Source organism: Physeter macrocephalus, chromosome 6 (genome assembly GCF_002837175.3).
Source record: "Physeter macrocephalus isolate SW-GA chromosome 6, ASM283717v5, whole genome shotgun sequence".
NCBI lineage: Eukaryota > Metazoa > Chordata > Mammalia > Artiodactyla > Physeteridae > Physeter > Physeter macrocephalus.
The window spans coordinates 67,404,507-67,417,335 of NC_041219.1; the positions used below are offsets into that span (position 1 = coordinate 67,404,507).

Sequence of the window (12,829 nt, forward strand, 5' to 3'; positions counted from 1 at the left end):
GCGTCCGGAGCCTGTGCTCCGCAACGGGAGAGGCCACAACAGTGATAGGCCCGCGTACCGAAAAAAAAAAAAAAAAAAAAAAGTTAGAATTAGAGAATGTTTATTTTATAATAATTTAGATACAGTCTATGCACTGAAGGCTTCCTAAAGATAATGCGTTTTTCACTGATAGAACAAAAATAAAACAGCCTTGGGGAATTCCCTGGCGGTCCAGTGGTTAGAGTTCTGTGCTTCCATTGCAGGGGGCATGGGTTCGATCCCTGGTTGGGGAACTAAGATCCCACATGCCACGCGGCGCAGTCAAAACAAAACAGAAACAGCCTCGATCCTTTAGAGATTAATGGCGTTCTTCTGTGGAACTTCAATCAGTAACTTCCAGATCCTGAAGAGAGTGGCTAGATGCCTTGATCATTCTGTTTTCCTACTACATTTTAAAAGTTTATGGCACTTAATCTGTACATAATAGATCTCAGTGGTTTCTAACCTTTTAATGTAAAAGTTAGTAGTTTGACAATTTTGAGGTCTGTTATGAATTTTTATGTGGAACCCCAATGCATAAGATATATTAAAATGATATTTTATGAGTATTTTTTTGTAAGTTCAAAAAGTTAACAATTTATCAAGTCAATCAGAATAGGAATTTTTTTGAGATGAACTTAAATTTGATGTGAGGTTTGTGGATGATACAAGTTTATGTCAGTTTTAGCATCCAGTTTTTTTCTTACTCTATTTTGGCTGCTTAATCTTGAAGATTTGACTTGTGGACACGGGCAGCTTGTCTTTAGTCTCCATATACACTTTAATTCTCCTGGCCGAGAGCTATGAAAGGGGATTACCAGTATGGAAACCTTGTTTGGAATATGCCATTACTTAATGGTTAGTCTTAATTGTCTTTACGTCATATCACAAATGCAACGGTGACCAGAATCTTTTTTTTTTAATACAGCAGGTTCTTATTAGTTATCTATTTTATAAATATTAGTGTATGTATATATGTCAATCCCAAAGTGACTAGAATCTTAAAGTTAAGCAATAAAACTTTTTTTTTTTTAAATAAAACTCTTAATATCGTTTCATGTCAGCTCTTTGATTTGTTACCAGCTACCTGGCTAGTCCCCTAGCAGAAGAGAGCATTCAGCAAGTAACTGTGAGTCTTTTTGGAAGGCATTTAATTGGATAAAGCATAAGATATGGGATTTGCAGACCTAACTTTTATATGAATGGACACGTGGGGGCCTAAATTAGGGTTGGAGAAACACCAGTGCAGAGCTGCAGCTTTGCTAATTAATGACATATTTATAGGAAATTCTGAAATTCTTATATTTTAGATTTTTGATGACAAGTGTAAATTATATTTGATTTCACATTATATGCTTGTATCCCCTTCAGGTCCCTGTCCTCAATCCTCCTTTAAAGTTACACATTCAGTAGCCTAGAAAGAGAAGGACTCAAAGTTACCAAGGAAAAATTCATACTCCAAATGAGTTACCTCACAGATAACTGAAAAGTAGATTGCAGATAAGGCTGTCCCTACCCATCTGACCTCAAACTGAATTTCAAATTCAGCATTTAACCTTAGAATAAAATAAAAATATTCCAGGTCAGGGCTTCCCTGGTGGCGCAGTGGTTGAGAGTCTGCCTGCCGATGCGGGGGACACGGGTTCGTGCCAGGTCAGAAACATACTCTTCTCAATCTATTTCAGAGAGACCTTTAAGCCTTGTTTTAAATATAGTCTAGATCAGTGGTTCTCAAACGTTTTGCTTGTAAGGACACCTTTGCTTTCTTAAGTATTGAGGAATATGAACTATATATCTCAGTAAAGCTGTTAAAAAAGTTACTGAAGAAACCATAGAGCTTGTTTATGGACGTTACATTTATCACTGTTACAGGATCAAAATTCAAAACTGAGAACGTTAAAAACATTTATTTAATCTAAAAATAAACCAATTATATGTAACAGGAAGTTTGGTTTTCTTTTATTTTTTGGCTGCGTTGTGTCTTCGTTGCTGCATGCTGGCTTCCTAGTCGCGGCAAGCGGGGACTACTCTTCGTTGTGATGCGCGGGCTTCAGTAGTTATGGTGTGTGGGCTCAGCATTTGTGGCTCGCGAGCTTTAGAACTCAGGCTCAGTAGTTGTGGAGCATGGGTTTAGTTGCTCCATGGCATGTGGGATCTTCCAGGACCAGGGATCTAACCCATGTCCCCTGCATTGACAGGCGGATTCTTAACCACTGTGCCACCAGGGAAGTCCCAGGAAGTTTTTTTAAATGCAAAATAACTTTTTCAGTTTAAAAAAATAGAAGAGTGACATTGTTTTATATTTAATGTTTGGCTTAACAGCTAGTTTCTCATATCTGCTTCTGCATTCAGCCTGGTGCAATGAATTGATTTGGTTGAGCCATATGAAGAAAATCTGGCCTCGTGCAGATATTTAGTTGGAAAAGGAAGGAGTATTTTAATATACTTTTTAAGATAATTGTGTGGCTATTTGATAATATACCAAAACTTGACAAGTGATAGTTTTTCTAAGATTATTTGCAATGTGGAATCTGAAACCATGTTAACGAACTTTTCTTACTCTGCTACATTAAGACCATGGTCTCTTCCTTCTCCATCATAACATAGCATCCATGTTTTGCTTCCTCTGCTCCTGTATGTTGTCATTTAGCAAGCTGATCTTGTCAATGTTGATAGTCCTATTGACAGTGGTCACGTCCACCAAACATATGTTTTGCTTGGAAGTAATTTGAGTTATCAGAGAGGGGCTATTCTTGTATGTATGCATGAACTGGCCCTTGAATTCTCAAGGGAAACCATTTTCATAAAATCCATGTAGTTAGTTACTCTAGACGCTAGGGTCTGGTCTGCCAGATAGTTTCTTAGCAAGGCCCATGGAAAAGAGGAAAAAGGGAACATTGTTATGTTAAAAATGTCTTACATCCTTCCCTAAATATTGCGTAGGAATCTTTAGCAATGTGTGTGTGGTTTTTTTTTTTTTTTTTAACTTACGGATTTTCTGTCATCGTGTGTGTGTGTATGTATGTGTATGCGCACACACATGGTTGCTTTAGCTTACTATTCTACAATATGAGACAATTCCTTAGATAGTCTGGTCAGTTTCAGTTGGGTAATAATAATGAAAGAGATCTTTTAGAGTCTTGCTACTTAAAATGTTGTAGCAGCATCATCAACAAGTAGGCTCTTGCCAAAAATGCAGTATGTCAAGTCTTTACCCCAAAACCACCGGATCAGAATCTGCAATTAATAAGATCACAGATGTTCATATACATATTAGTTTGAACAGCACTGCTTTAAATTATTGAAACTATCTGAATAGAGTGAGTGCTTTTTCTGGCATAGGTTTTCTTAAAAATACCAGGCTGCCTTTGTTCACATTTTACAGAATCAGTAAGTTCATTGGGAAGGAGAACTAACTGAATGAACGACCTTAATAATGCTTGAACCTAGACACAAGGTCAGGTGGAATGTCACCTTTTAGATCTGAGCATCTTGTTCTCCTACTATTATAGGAAGAAGGACTTTCTATGAAATCTATATCTATCTCAGGGTCCTGTCAAAATCAGAAATTGCTTATAACTCATCTCCTGTGCTCCCCTGAATCAGGACTGTTGCCTTTATCAGTCTTAAGACTGGAGAGAACCACTGATTCCGGCATGGATCTGGGGCCAAAAGGTAGCCTGGAGGTTTAGGATTAGACACTTTCTAGAAGTTGGAGGAGTCAAGAAGGGGTCATGAGGCAGGACTCCAGTTTGCCCTGCTGGGCTCTGGGAGGCTCTGTGGGGATGCTGCCCAATTGTGGAGTGCCTCTTGAGTCTTCCAGGGTAGGGTACCTGCCCTTCACCTCCTCTGCCATTGCATTTGCAGCTTGTTGCCAATGGTAGACAAAGTTCATGTCCTTTAACACCTGCATTCTGTTCTCCTTTTATGAGGACCCATATCCACATGAAGTACTGTTTTTCAAGTGAATAATACTGCACGTAGACAATATTGCACTTAAAATTGTTAATATTTTGTTTCCCTTTGGAGTTAATTAGTATGGTTTACGAAAGGATGAACTTTACAGTTAAAATGTTTTAGAATATATGAAGCAAGTGATAAGGAAAATAGGTAACCATTTGGCAGATAAGGGCCTCATGAGACTTGAAATGTCTAGTGCTCAGGTAAAAAGTTGTATTTCAGTATATACCGTACTTACAGTTTATTCCTGCAAAAACAAACAGTATATAAGTAGATTTTCAGATAGTCAAGAATTGATTCACATTGGAGAGTTTTCTTGAGATTACAGAGTTTTAGAATGAAGTTTTAAAGTTGCAATTTAGAATCTATGTATTGACTGGTAGATAGTTAGCCAGATGGACTTAAATACGTGAATATCCTTCAAAGGGAAATCTGAGACATTTTTCACATCTGAAGCATCCTACAAAAACATTTTCATTATCTTTGTAAAATGGGTGCATTTGATGTTAGACACAAGTCATTATTAAGCTTATTTTAAAAGTTCAGTTTAATTCTTGGGTGTGAACAAATAAGGTTGTAGTGGTTACAGGTGAATGTTCTTATTTTTAGAAGGCATGTGCTGAAATAATTGTGGTTGAAGTATTATGTTTGCAACCTGCAGATGATTGAGAAAAACAAATTATAGCAATATAGCAAACAGGACAGGGACTTCCCTGGTGGTCCTGTGGTTAACACTGTGCACTTCCAGTGCAGGGGGTGAGGGTTCGATCCCTGGTTGGGGAACTACTAAGATCCCGCATGCCACGCAGCATGGCCAAAAACCCCCCAAAAAACGAAAAAACAAAAAACAGGACAAAGTGTTAATTGTTGAGTTCAGACTTAATTATTTTTATTAAGATATGGTTGATGGTACAATGTTACATACATTTTCAGGTGTACAGTATAGTGACTCACAACTTTTAACGGTTATATTCCATTTACTAGTTATTATAAAATATTGGCAATATTCCCTGTGTTGTACAATATATCCTTGTTTATCCTGGCTTATTTATTTTATATATAGCACTTTGCACCTCTTAATCCCCTATGCCTGTCTTGCTCCTCTCCACTTCCTGCTCCCTACTGGTAACCACTAGTTTGTTGTCTATATCTGAGTTCAGATTTAGGTATATTTTTCTGTGTTTTTGAAATTTTCTATAATAAAAGCTTGGGGGTAGGGAAGCATACTCCTTAAAAGTTAATATCAATTTTATAATTTGCTGGTACTTAAATTACAAGCAGTTATATAGCTTTTAATAGATTTAGTCTGAAGCATTCTTACTGTTGGTCCTTCTGTGATTGATGCCATGTCCGTGTAATTTCTCTATGGAGAAGATACTGAAAAAAGAGAATTAGAAAGTGAATTGCTTTTAAGATGAAGGCAAAGTGTATTACATTTTATTATGATGTGAAATTTTGAACATTCAAAATTACTCTATTACTTTTATTACTAATGTAATAATTTTTTAGTAAATAAAAGAATTACTAACATGTAATACTTTGTTTTGTAAATAAAAAGTTAAAGGGATTGATTGGTATTTTCAGTCTTTTTGGTGCATAGGAGTTTAAAAAAAAAAATGAGGGCCAGGAAAGTACTTCTTATTTAGACTTTGGTAAAATCAGAGAAACTTTTATTGCACTCAGATTTCTCTCTTCTGCCTATTATTAAGAAGGGAAAATACAGCAAAATTTCCCAACTTCTTTGAGATGGAAAGAGGTAGGATGTGATAGCAGTTGTATTCTCAGATTAGTGAATAGAAGAAAAGATTTCAGATAAACAAGTGATTTGCAGAACTGTAAAGATAATCTTTTGATTCTGAATTATTTGCAGTTGGAATCTATACTTTATCATGCCTCTTAGAACTGTGGAAGGGATGAAATGTGATGAGCTGTGTGTGTGTGTGTGTGTGTGTGTGTGTGGTTTGGTTTATTTTCTGTAGGGTATGGTGTTGGGGACTTCATGTCTGCCAAAAGTTGCTCAAATTATCCCGTATCTGGTTTTGAGGAACTAGCTTTTCTTGCCTTGATTTGCACTTTATTGCAAATAATATTTATTTGAAATTTAGTTTCAGAGAATAATTATTTGAAACTAAATAATTTTAAAGCAGTGTTGTTTTCTAATGGAAGGTATGGTTAGTATGCTTTATAGGGCAGAATGTCAAGTGGTAATCTTAATTATTTATAAGATCATATTCATGTTAGTGAATTTCTAGGAATAACACAGCCTTTTTTCTTCTTTTGTAGCATAAGCAGTACTATAATGGATGTAGACAGCACAATTTCCAGTGGGCGTTCAACTCCAGCAATGATGAATGGACAAGGAAGCACTACTTCTTCAAGCAAAAATATTGCCTATAATTGTTGTTGGGACCAGTGCCAGGCTTCCTTCAACTCTAGTCCAGATCTGGCAGATCACATCCGTTCCATACATGTAGATGGTCAGCGAGGAGGGGTTGGTTTTGTCATTTCTTTTTTTCACTCCCTGTTTTCATTAGTTTTATTAATTTATAATTGCTAGTTAGGCTTTTTTTTTTTTTCAAAGTAATTTGGGATTGCTTTTACACAGGGTTTATTTCTTTCAATTTTTTTTCCCTTTTATTAACTTCCCACATATTTGATGGAATCAAATTAAATAGAACATATGTGTTGGATTTTAATTTGCTCTTAGGTATATTACTTTGAAGAAATTAGACTTTCTGCAATGCAGTGGGAGTATTGTAAATGAATACTGTGTATTTCAAGCTTCTGATGTTTTGAGTTGAGGACATTTAGGAATTGGCACTGTTTGGGATTTCTTTTGTTCGAGTGGTCTTAAGTTATCCCTGATACTGAAATTAACTAGAGAAACTATTGGTACCAGGATTAGTATAAACAGTCCTGTTAAACGGCAATCTGTACTCATTATTTGTGATAATTGATCATCTTTCCCAGGTCTTGTCAGAGCTGGCTTAGTATTGACCTGTGTTCTTTCAGGAATCCATTTAGTTGTGTCAGTTCATATACTTTTTATTGAATAGTAAATAAAGAGCTAAAGCAAATTAGGTGAGTCACAGTGTAATGGACCAAAATATTTATAAAATTGATAATATTTTAATTTCTTTTCAACTTTATCTAGGTTTATGTCTTGAATAGTTAACCATACTTAGTATGTTTTCCAGAAATTAATGTCACATTGTAAGTACAGATAATTTATTAGGCCACACATTGCCTGTCAGTGTGCCATCACTTTTGAGATATACTGATACTAAAATGGTTAAAATCTTCTTGGTTTAAGTAAGTGGGTAACTGTTTCCATGGTGGTATTGATATTTAGATTGTATTACTGATCTTTTTTTTTTTAAACACGCAACCGTAACAGGTACTCCTCACGTTTTTACCAATGGTGTTGCATTTGAAATTTCTTTTAAGAGATATTTGCTGTTATCACAATATGTTATACTGTTTCAGCAAACTTTTAGTTACTTGATAAGTAAACATTTGTCATATTATTAGATTTAACGTATATGGGGTCTGGGTAGACACCAAAGCATGTATTAATGAACTGTGCCCATCATATGGCATATTCATTGCATAACCCAGCTCAGTGGTTAAGCTACGTTGGTTGGTAACAGTCTTTATTTCCCCCCTATATATATATATCAGATTTCTAGTGAAACTATCTTAACCAAGTTGGTTTCTTGGTCATTACAGAGTTGCCTTTTGTGAGCCAGTGCTTGTCACTTGGTGTATATATCACTAAGGTAGTCTTTTGAACCTTGGCATGATGCTTTTTAGTCACTTGACTTAGCAACTGCATATAGGATTCCAAGCTATTTAGGCACTCTCTTAGGAGGTATAGGAGAATTTCACATTTCTAATTCTTGATCCTACAAGTTGAGTTGGCACACAGCCTTTAGGAGGATGTTTTCTGCCTTTTACAGATTTGAAGAAAAAATGGAGTTACAGTCTGAATGTATCATGTAATCCCTGCACCTGCACATGTCTTACTGATATTACAGAGCTAGGCATGAAGTTGTGGTATTTCTACAGTAACTATAAACTTGCTGAAATGGAAACCCCCTCCCCCATGTCATTTCTTGAATGCTTATTCATAAAATTACTTTATTACAAATAATAAGATTTTCTGGCTAATTTTAAGAATAGTGCTATTTTGACTTCAGAAAGGAGTCCTGATCTTTGAAGGACATTTGTTGCTAAACTACAAACGTAAAGGATCAGCTAAATGAAGAAAATAGTTTCCATTTATTTCTACATATCAGTCTTTGATACCTAGACTTAAGCTTTCAGAATGAAAGTGTGAATGAGAATTTGAAAACTTGATACTGCTAGATAAGACAGGAAATCTTGATCTAGTTTGTGCTTTAAAATAGAATAGTTGTGTCTATGGCCGTACCACCCTGAACGCGCCCGATCGCATCTACAATAGAGTAGTTGTCGGTGGAACATTTTTTTTTAAAACGACCTCTTGGAAGGGAAATTAAAAAGAAATCGTTTTAATTGTTTTTAAGTGTACAGTTCAGTGGCATTAAGTACATCACACTGTTGTGCAGTCATCACTACTGTCATTCTCTGGCACTTTTTCATTATCCCAAACTGAAATCTGTACCTATTAGACAATAACTCCCTAATCCTCTCTTCTGCTAACCCCTGGTAACCACTATTCTGCTTTCTGTCTCTATAAAATTGACTTTTCTAGATACCTCATGTATAGTGGAAAACAGCTGATTTTGATGACATTTTTAAAGAATTTTTATTTCTCTTCTTTCTACTCCAAGTGTTAAACTGTCATAATGGAACAGAAACAAATGAGGAAATTATTGGTAATTCTGCAGGATTTTATGTTTCTAATTACTGAAAGATGACAATTTTTCTGGAGCAGTAAGTTAGTAAGATCTAAATACTATATTAATTCCTGTTCTTTTTCTCATCCCACTCTAATCTTTGCCCTGGGAAAAACAAAACTGTCATATAACAGCTTAGACACTTCTTTACCTTCCTGTAAGCTGTTTATGTTGCCATGTCATGTGGACTTTATATTTGAAGGATGAAATCAGGTGGAGTTTAGGTTTTCCTGACCCTTTCAAAGTGGGTGGATACTTAATTCTACATTAAAAGTTAAACTTACCATTTAAACACCTTTTATGAATATACCTTTTTAAAAAAGAATCATGAGAGTACTTTCTTGTATTTAAAAAATAAAAACGGGGACTTCCCTGGTGGCTCAGTGGTTAAGAATCTGGCTGCCAATGCAGGGGACACAGGTTCGAGCCCCGGTCCGGGAAGATCCCACATGCTGGGGAGCAACTAAGCCTGTGTGCCACAACTACTGAGCCCGTGTGCCTAGAGCCCATGCTCTGCAACGAGAGAAGCCACAGCAATGAGAAGCCTGCGCACCGCAACGAAGAGTAGCCCCTGCTCACCGCAATTAGAGAAAGCCCGCGCGCAGCAACGAAGACCCAACGCAGCCAAAAATAAATAAATAAATTTATTTTTAAAAAAATAAAAAGCAAGAAAAATTTAACCTTTTTTGTTAAGTAAAATAGAATTGTGTTCTTCGGCTCATACTTCCGTGCATGACTGGATTTCAGAAACGAGGCTGAGCTGTTTTACTAATCAAATTTCAAACCCCTGTGTCGTCTTAATATACATGTAAGTCTTGGTAGGCAGGGAATTTAATCTTATAGGATTTCAGTGGTTCCGTAAGATCCATTCGTGTTCTGTTTTTTTCTGTCTTAACTATTTCTTACTTTAAAAACAGTTGCCAGAAAGAAATCTGTTTATGTTTCCTGATGCAGGGGTGCTTTTACATGTGTCATTTTATTAAGTTTACTTTTGTATATGTTCTTGGGTGTGCTTGAGGGAAGAGGGCCAGAGGGAGATTTTGAGGAGGGGCGATAATAGGATATTATTATTCAAAGACTCGAATGAGTTATACCTCTGTGTTATTTAAAATGATACTTTCAGACTCTCATGGTTAAATCCGAATGCTGCTAGGAAGTAGAATCAATCTTAGGAGGTTACTTTGTGTTTTGATTGCCAATCTGGTATCTCCTGAACACAACATGAAGTTGGTCTTATCTTTTGCAAGAAATGAGAAATACTTTATTCTTGTATTTGGACAGTTTATTGAATATTTTGTCCTCTGTTTATTAAATACCTTTTTTTTTGATTTATAAATAAGTTCTAAATACCTTTTAACAGAGGAAATTGAAAATGTTAGCGCATTTAATATGGCTAAAAATTATAGGATACAAAATTATAGCCTTCATTTTAGACAGATCTTGAAAGAGCAGACTGATTTGAGACAAAATAAATATAAAAGACATTTGCTTCTCTTTTACATGTTCACATTTTGTGAAAAACTGAGCTAGTTTTTCCCTAAGAGCTTAAAGGAACCATGAGATCATCCATTCAATCCCTTCCTGACTTTAGATTATGTCTCTCTTATTTAATATAAAATATTTTTGTATCATTTTATTGCAGAAGGAATCTAATTAGTAAAAGTAGGCTTTTTTTCACTCCCTTTGAGCATGTAAATTATACTGCTTACTGGCTCTGTATTTAGAGTATATTTGACTGATTTTACTTTACTAATAGTAATGGAATTTTCCTTATGCATGCTTATTAGACTTTTACAGGTTGCATTGTATTATTTTGCAGTGGGTTTTACAATTTACCTAAAGAAATTTTTGTCTACATTCATTTAAAAAGTAGCTTTTAATTCTGAGAACTTTAGGAATCATTTTATAAACATGTATTAGGGTCAGGAATTTTAAGTACCAAGAAGGAAATGTTATGACTTATAATATCTGCTTAACTAAAAGAAACCAGCAAATCTGTTGTAGAATCAAGATATGCGATAACATTCTTCAAGCATATCAAACAGCAGTAGCAGTGTTGTCTTGTTGTAAAATGATTTTGAGTAAAAATTGATCTCAGTTACTTTAGACTGTTTTTCTAGACTTCTAAAAAATTTTATTTTACACTTACTGTTCAATGATTGTTTCCTCAGTCCTGTGTGTATCTTTGTTCTGTTCTGTATGCAGTACATTATAATCTTCAGAGTGTGGCTCTATTTATAATTGTTCTAACCTTAGAAAAGAACAGAGCCTATATATGGTTTTTTGAAGGTAGCGGTTACAGTAGATTCATACTTTTACTGATGATGGGGAGCAGTTTTCAGTGTTCAGTTTGATAAAAATAGAATCGGTCAAAAAATTGATACCTCAATGGTAGGAAAAAGATATGTTGTTAGTTGTTAACCCGGTCATACTCAGTTGCCTGAACCCAAGAATGTGGATCTGTTATGATGATAAGAGTGTCTTATGACATTGCTTTTGCAACTGTATTAGTTTTAACATTCTGTATTAGATTTTGCTTTGTAAGCAAGATAATTGGAAATCATTTTTAATAAGTAGAACAATATAAACATAAGTAGTGTTAGTATACATTCGAGAATAGGAAATCAATAGCAGAAAGATTGTAATTGGATCATTTGTTTACCCATTCTTTGAATCAGTGTCCACCAATTGACTGTTTTGATTTATTTTCATTGTTCCTTTATACCTTTATATATTCCTGCTATTTACAGTTAATACATGCTTGTTCCCTCATGCAGTAAATACAAAAAATGTAAATAATGGTCCATGGTTCTAGTTCCTAGGGCTATATTGTTAATATTTTCTATGTTTCCTTCTGAATGGCACTTTGGGATTGTTGTATCAGTTCCTTATTGAGGGAGAGGACAGCAGCCTTAATGGGGAAGGGTTAAAACTATGCCTCTCATTCTGGAAGTTCAGAAAGTTTATCTACAGTAAGCATTTTGATTGACTTGTACAATAAATGTCTCTTTGTCAATTGAAGACTTCCAACATGTTTCTTTGAATTTACAAGGAATAAAAGTCCTTGTTGAAATAAGTGATGAAAACAATTATGGCTCTTCTTTTAACAGGTATTTGTTTGCTTATGGAAAGGTTGTAAAGTATATAACACTCCGTCAACCAGTCAGAGTTGGTTACAGAGGCATATGTTGACACACAGTGGAGACAAACCTTTTAAGGTAAGTAAGTGTATGTGAGTTTTTTCTTCACTTCAAGTTAACATGTTTTTTAATGGGCATACTTTTGCCCTTCTAAAAGTTTTTTAAAGAACCATTTGTTTTAACATTCCCATAGATGCATGGAATTTATGAAATAGATGAAGGTAAAGATAATTTAATCCAATTTTTAAAATTTGAAGACCAGAAAAAAGTCACTGTGAAGGTAGGGTCTTGAAAACAGCTAGTGTGCAGACCAGTGACTTGAATGTATGTCTTTAAAATTGCTTGGTTGTGGTTAATACCTCGTGCTCTAATTATAATTATATTTTGTCACTGTCATAGGTTTCAACCTTTTTATTAGCAAACAGTACTGATTATTATATGAAAAAATAAAATTGTGGAACATTAAGGGATTTGATTCATTTCACTCAGTTTTGAGGTCATGCTACTGAGCTCAGTCGTAAATTACCGTGTCAAATAGATGTATTTGGGGAAATCTGTACAAAGAGCAATTTTCTGTAAAAACCATTTTTCCTTTTATCCTCATTAAAAGTTAAAATATTTTGGTTTGTAACTATGGAAAGCATATATCATAGAGATTAAAAGTTTGTATTTAAAGAAGTTTTGTGGGCTCCCCTGGTGGCGCAGTGGTTGAGAGTCCGCCTGCCGATGCAGGGGACACTGGTTCGTGCCCCGGTCCGGGAAGACCCCACATGCCGCGGAGCGGCTGGGCCCGTGAGCCATGGCCGCTGAGCCTGCGCGTCTGGAGCCTGT

At 35.4% G+C, this 12,829-nt stretch overlaps 1 protein-coding gene across 2 annotated transcripts in view; it reads left to right on the top strand.

Annotated features, from left to right (window-relative positions):
* Positions 1-12,829, top strand: part of AEBP2 (AE binding protein 2) — a 68,689-nt gene that overhangs the window by 14,740 nt on the left and 41,120 nt on the right. For both annotated transcript variants that reach the window (XM_007110761.4, XM_024129098.3), the window contains exons 2-3: positions 6,262-6,469; positions 11,969-12,076. In XM_007110761.4, coding sequence (XP_007110823.2) covers positions 6,262-6,469; positions 11,969-12,076 — 316 coding nt within the window. The remainder of the gene's footprint in view (positions 1-6,261; positions 6,470-11,968; positions 12,077-12,829) is intronic.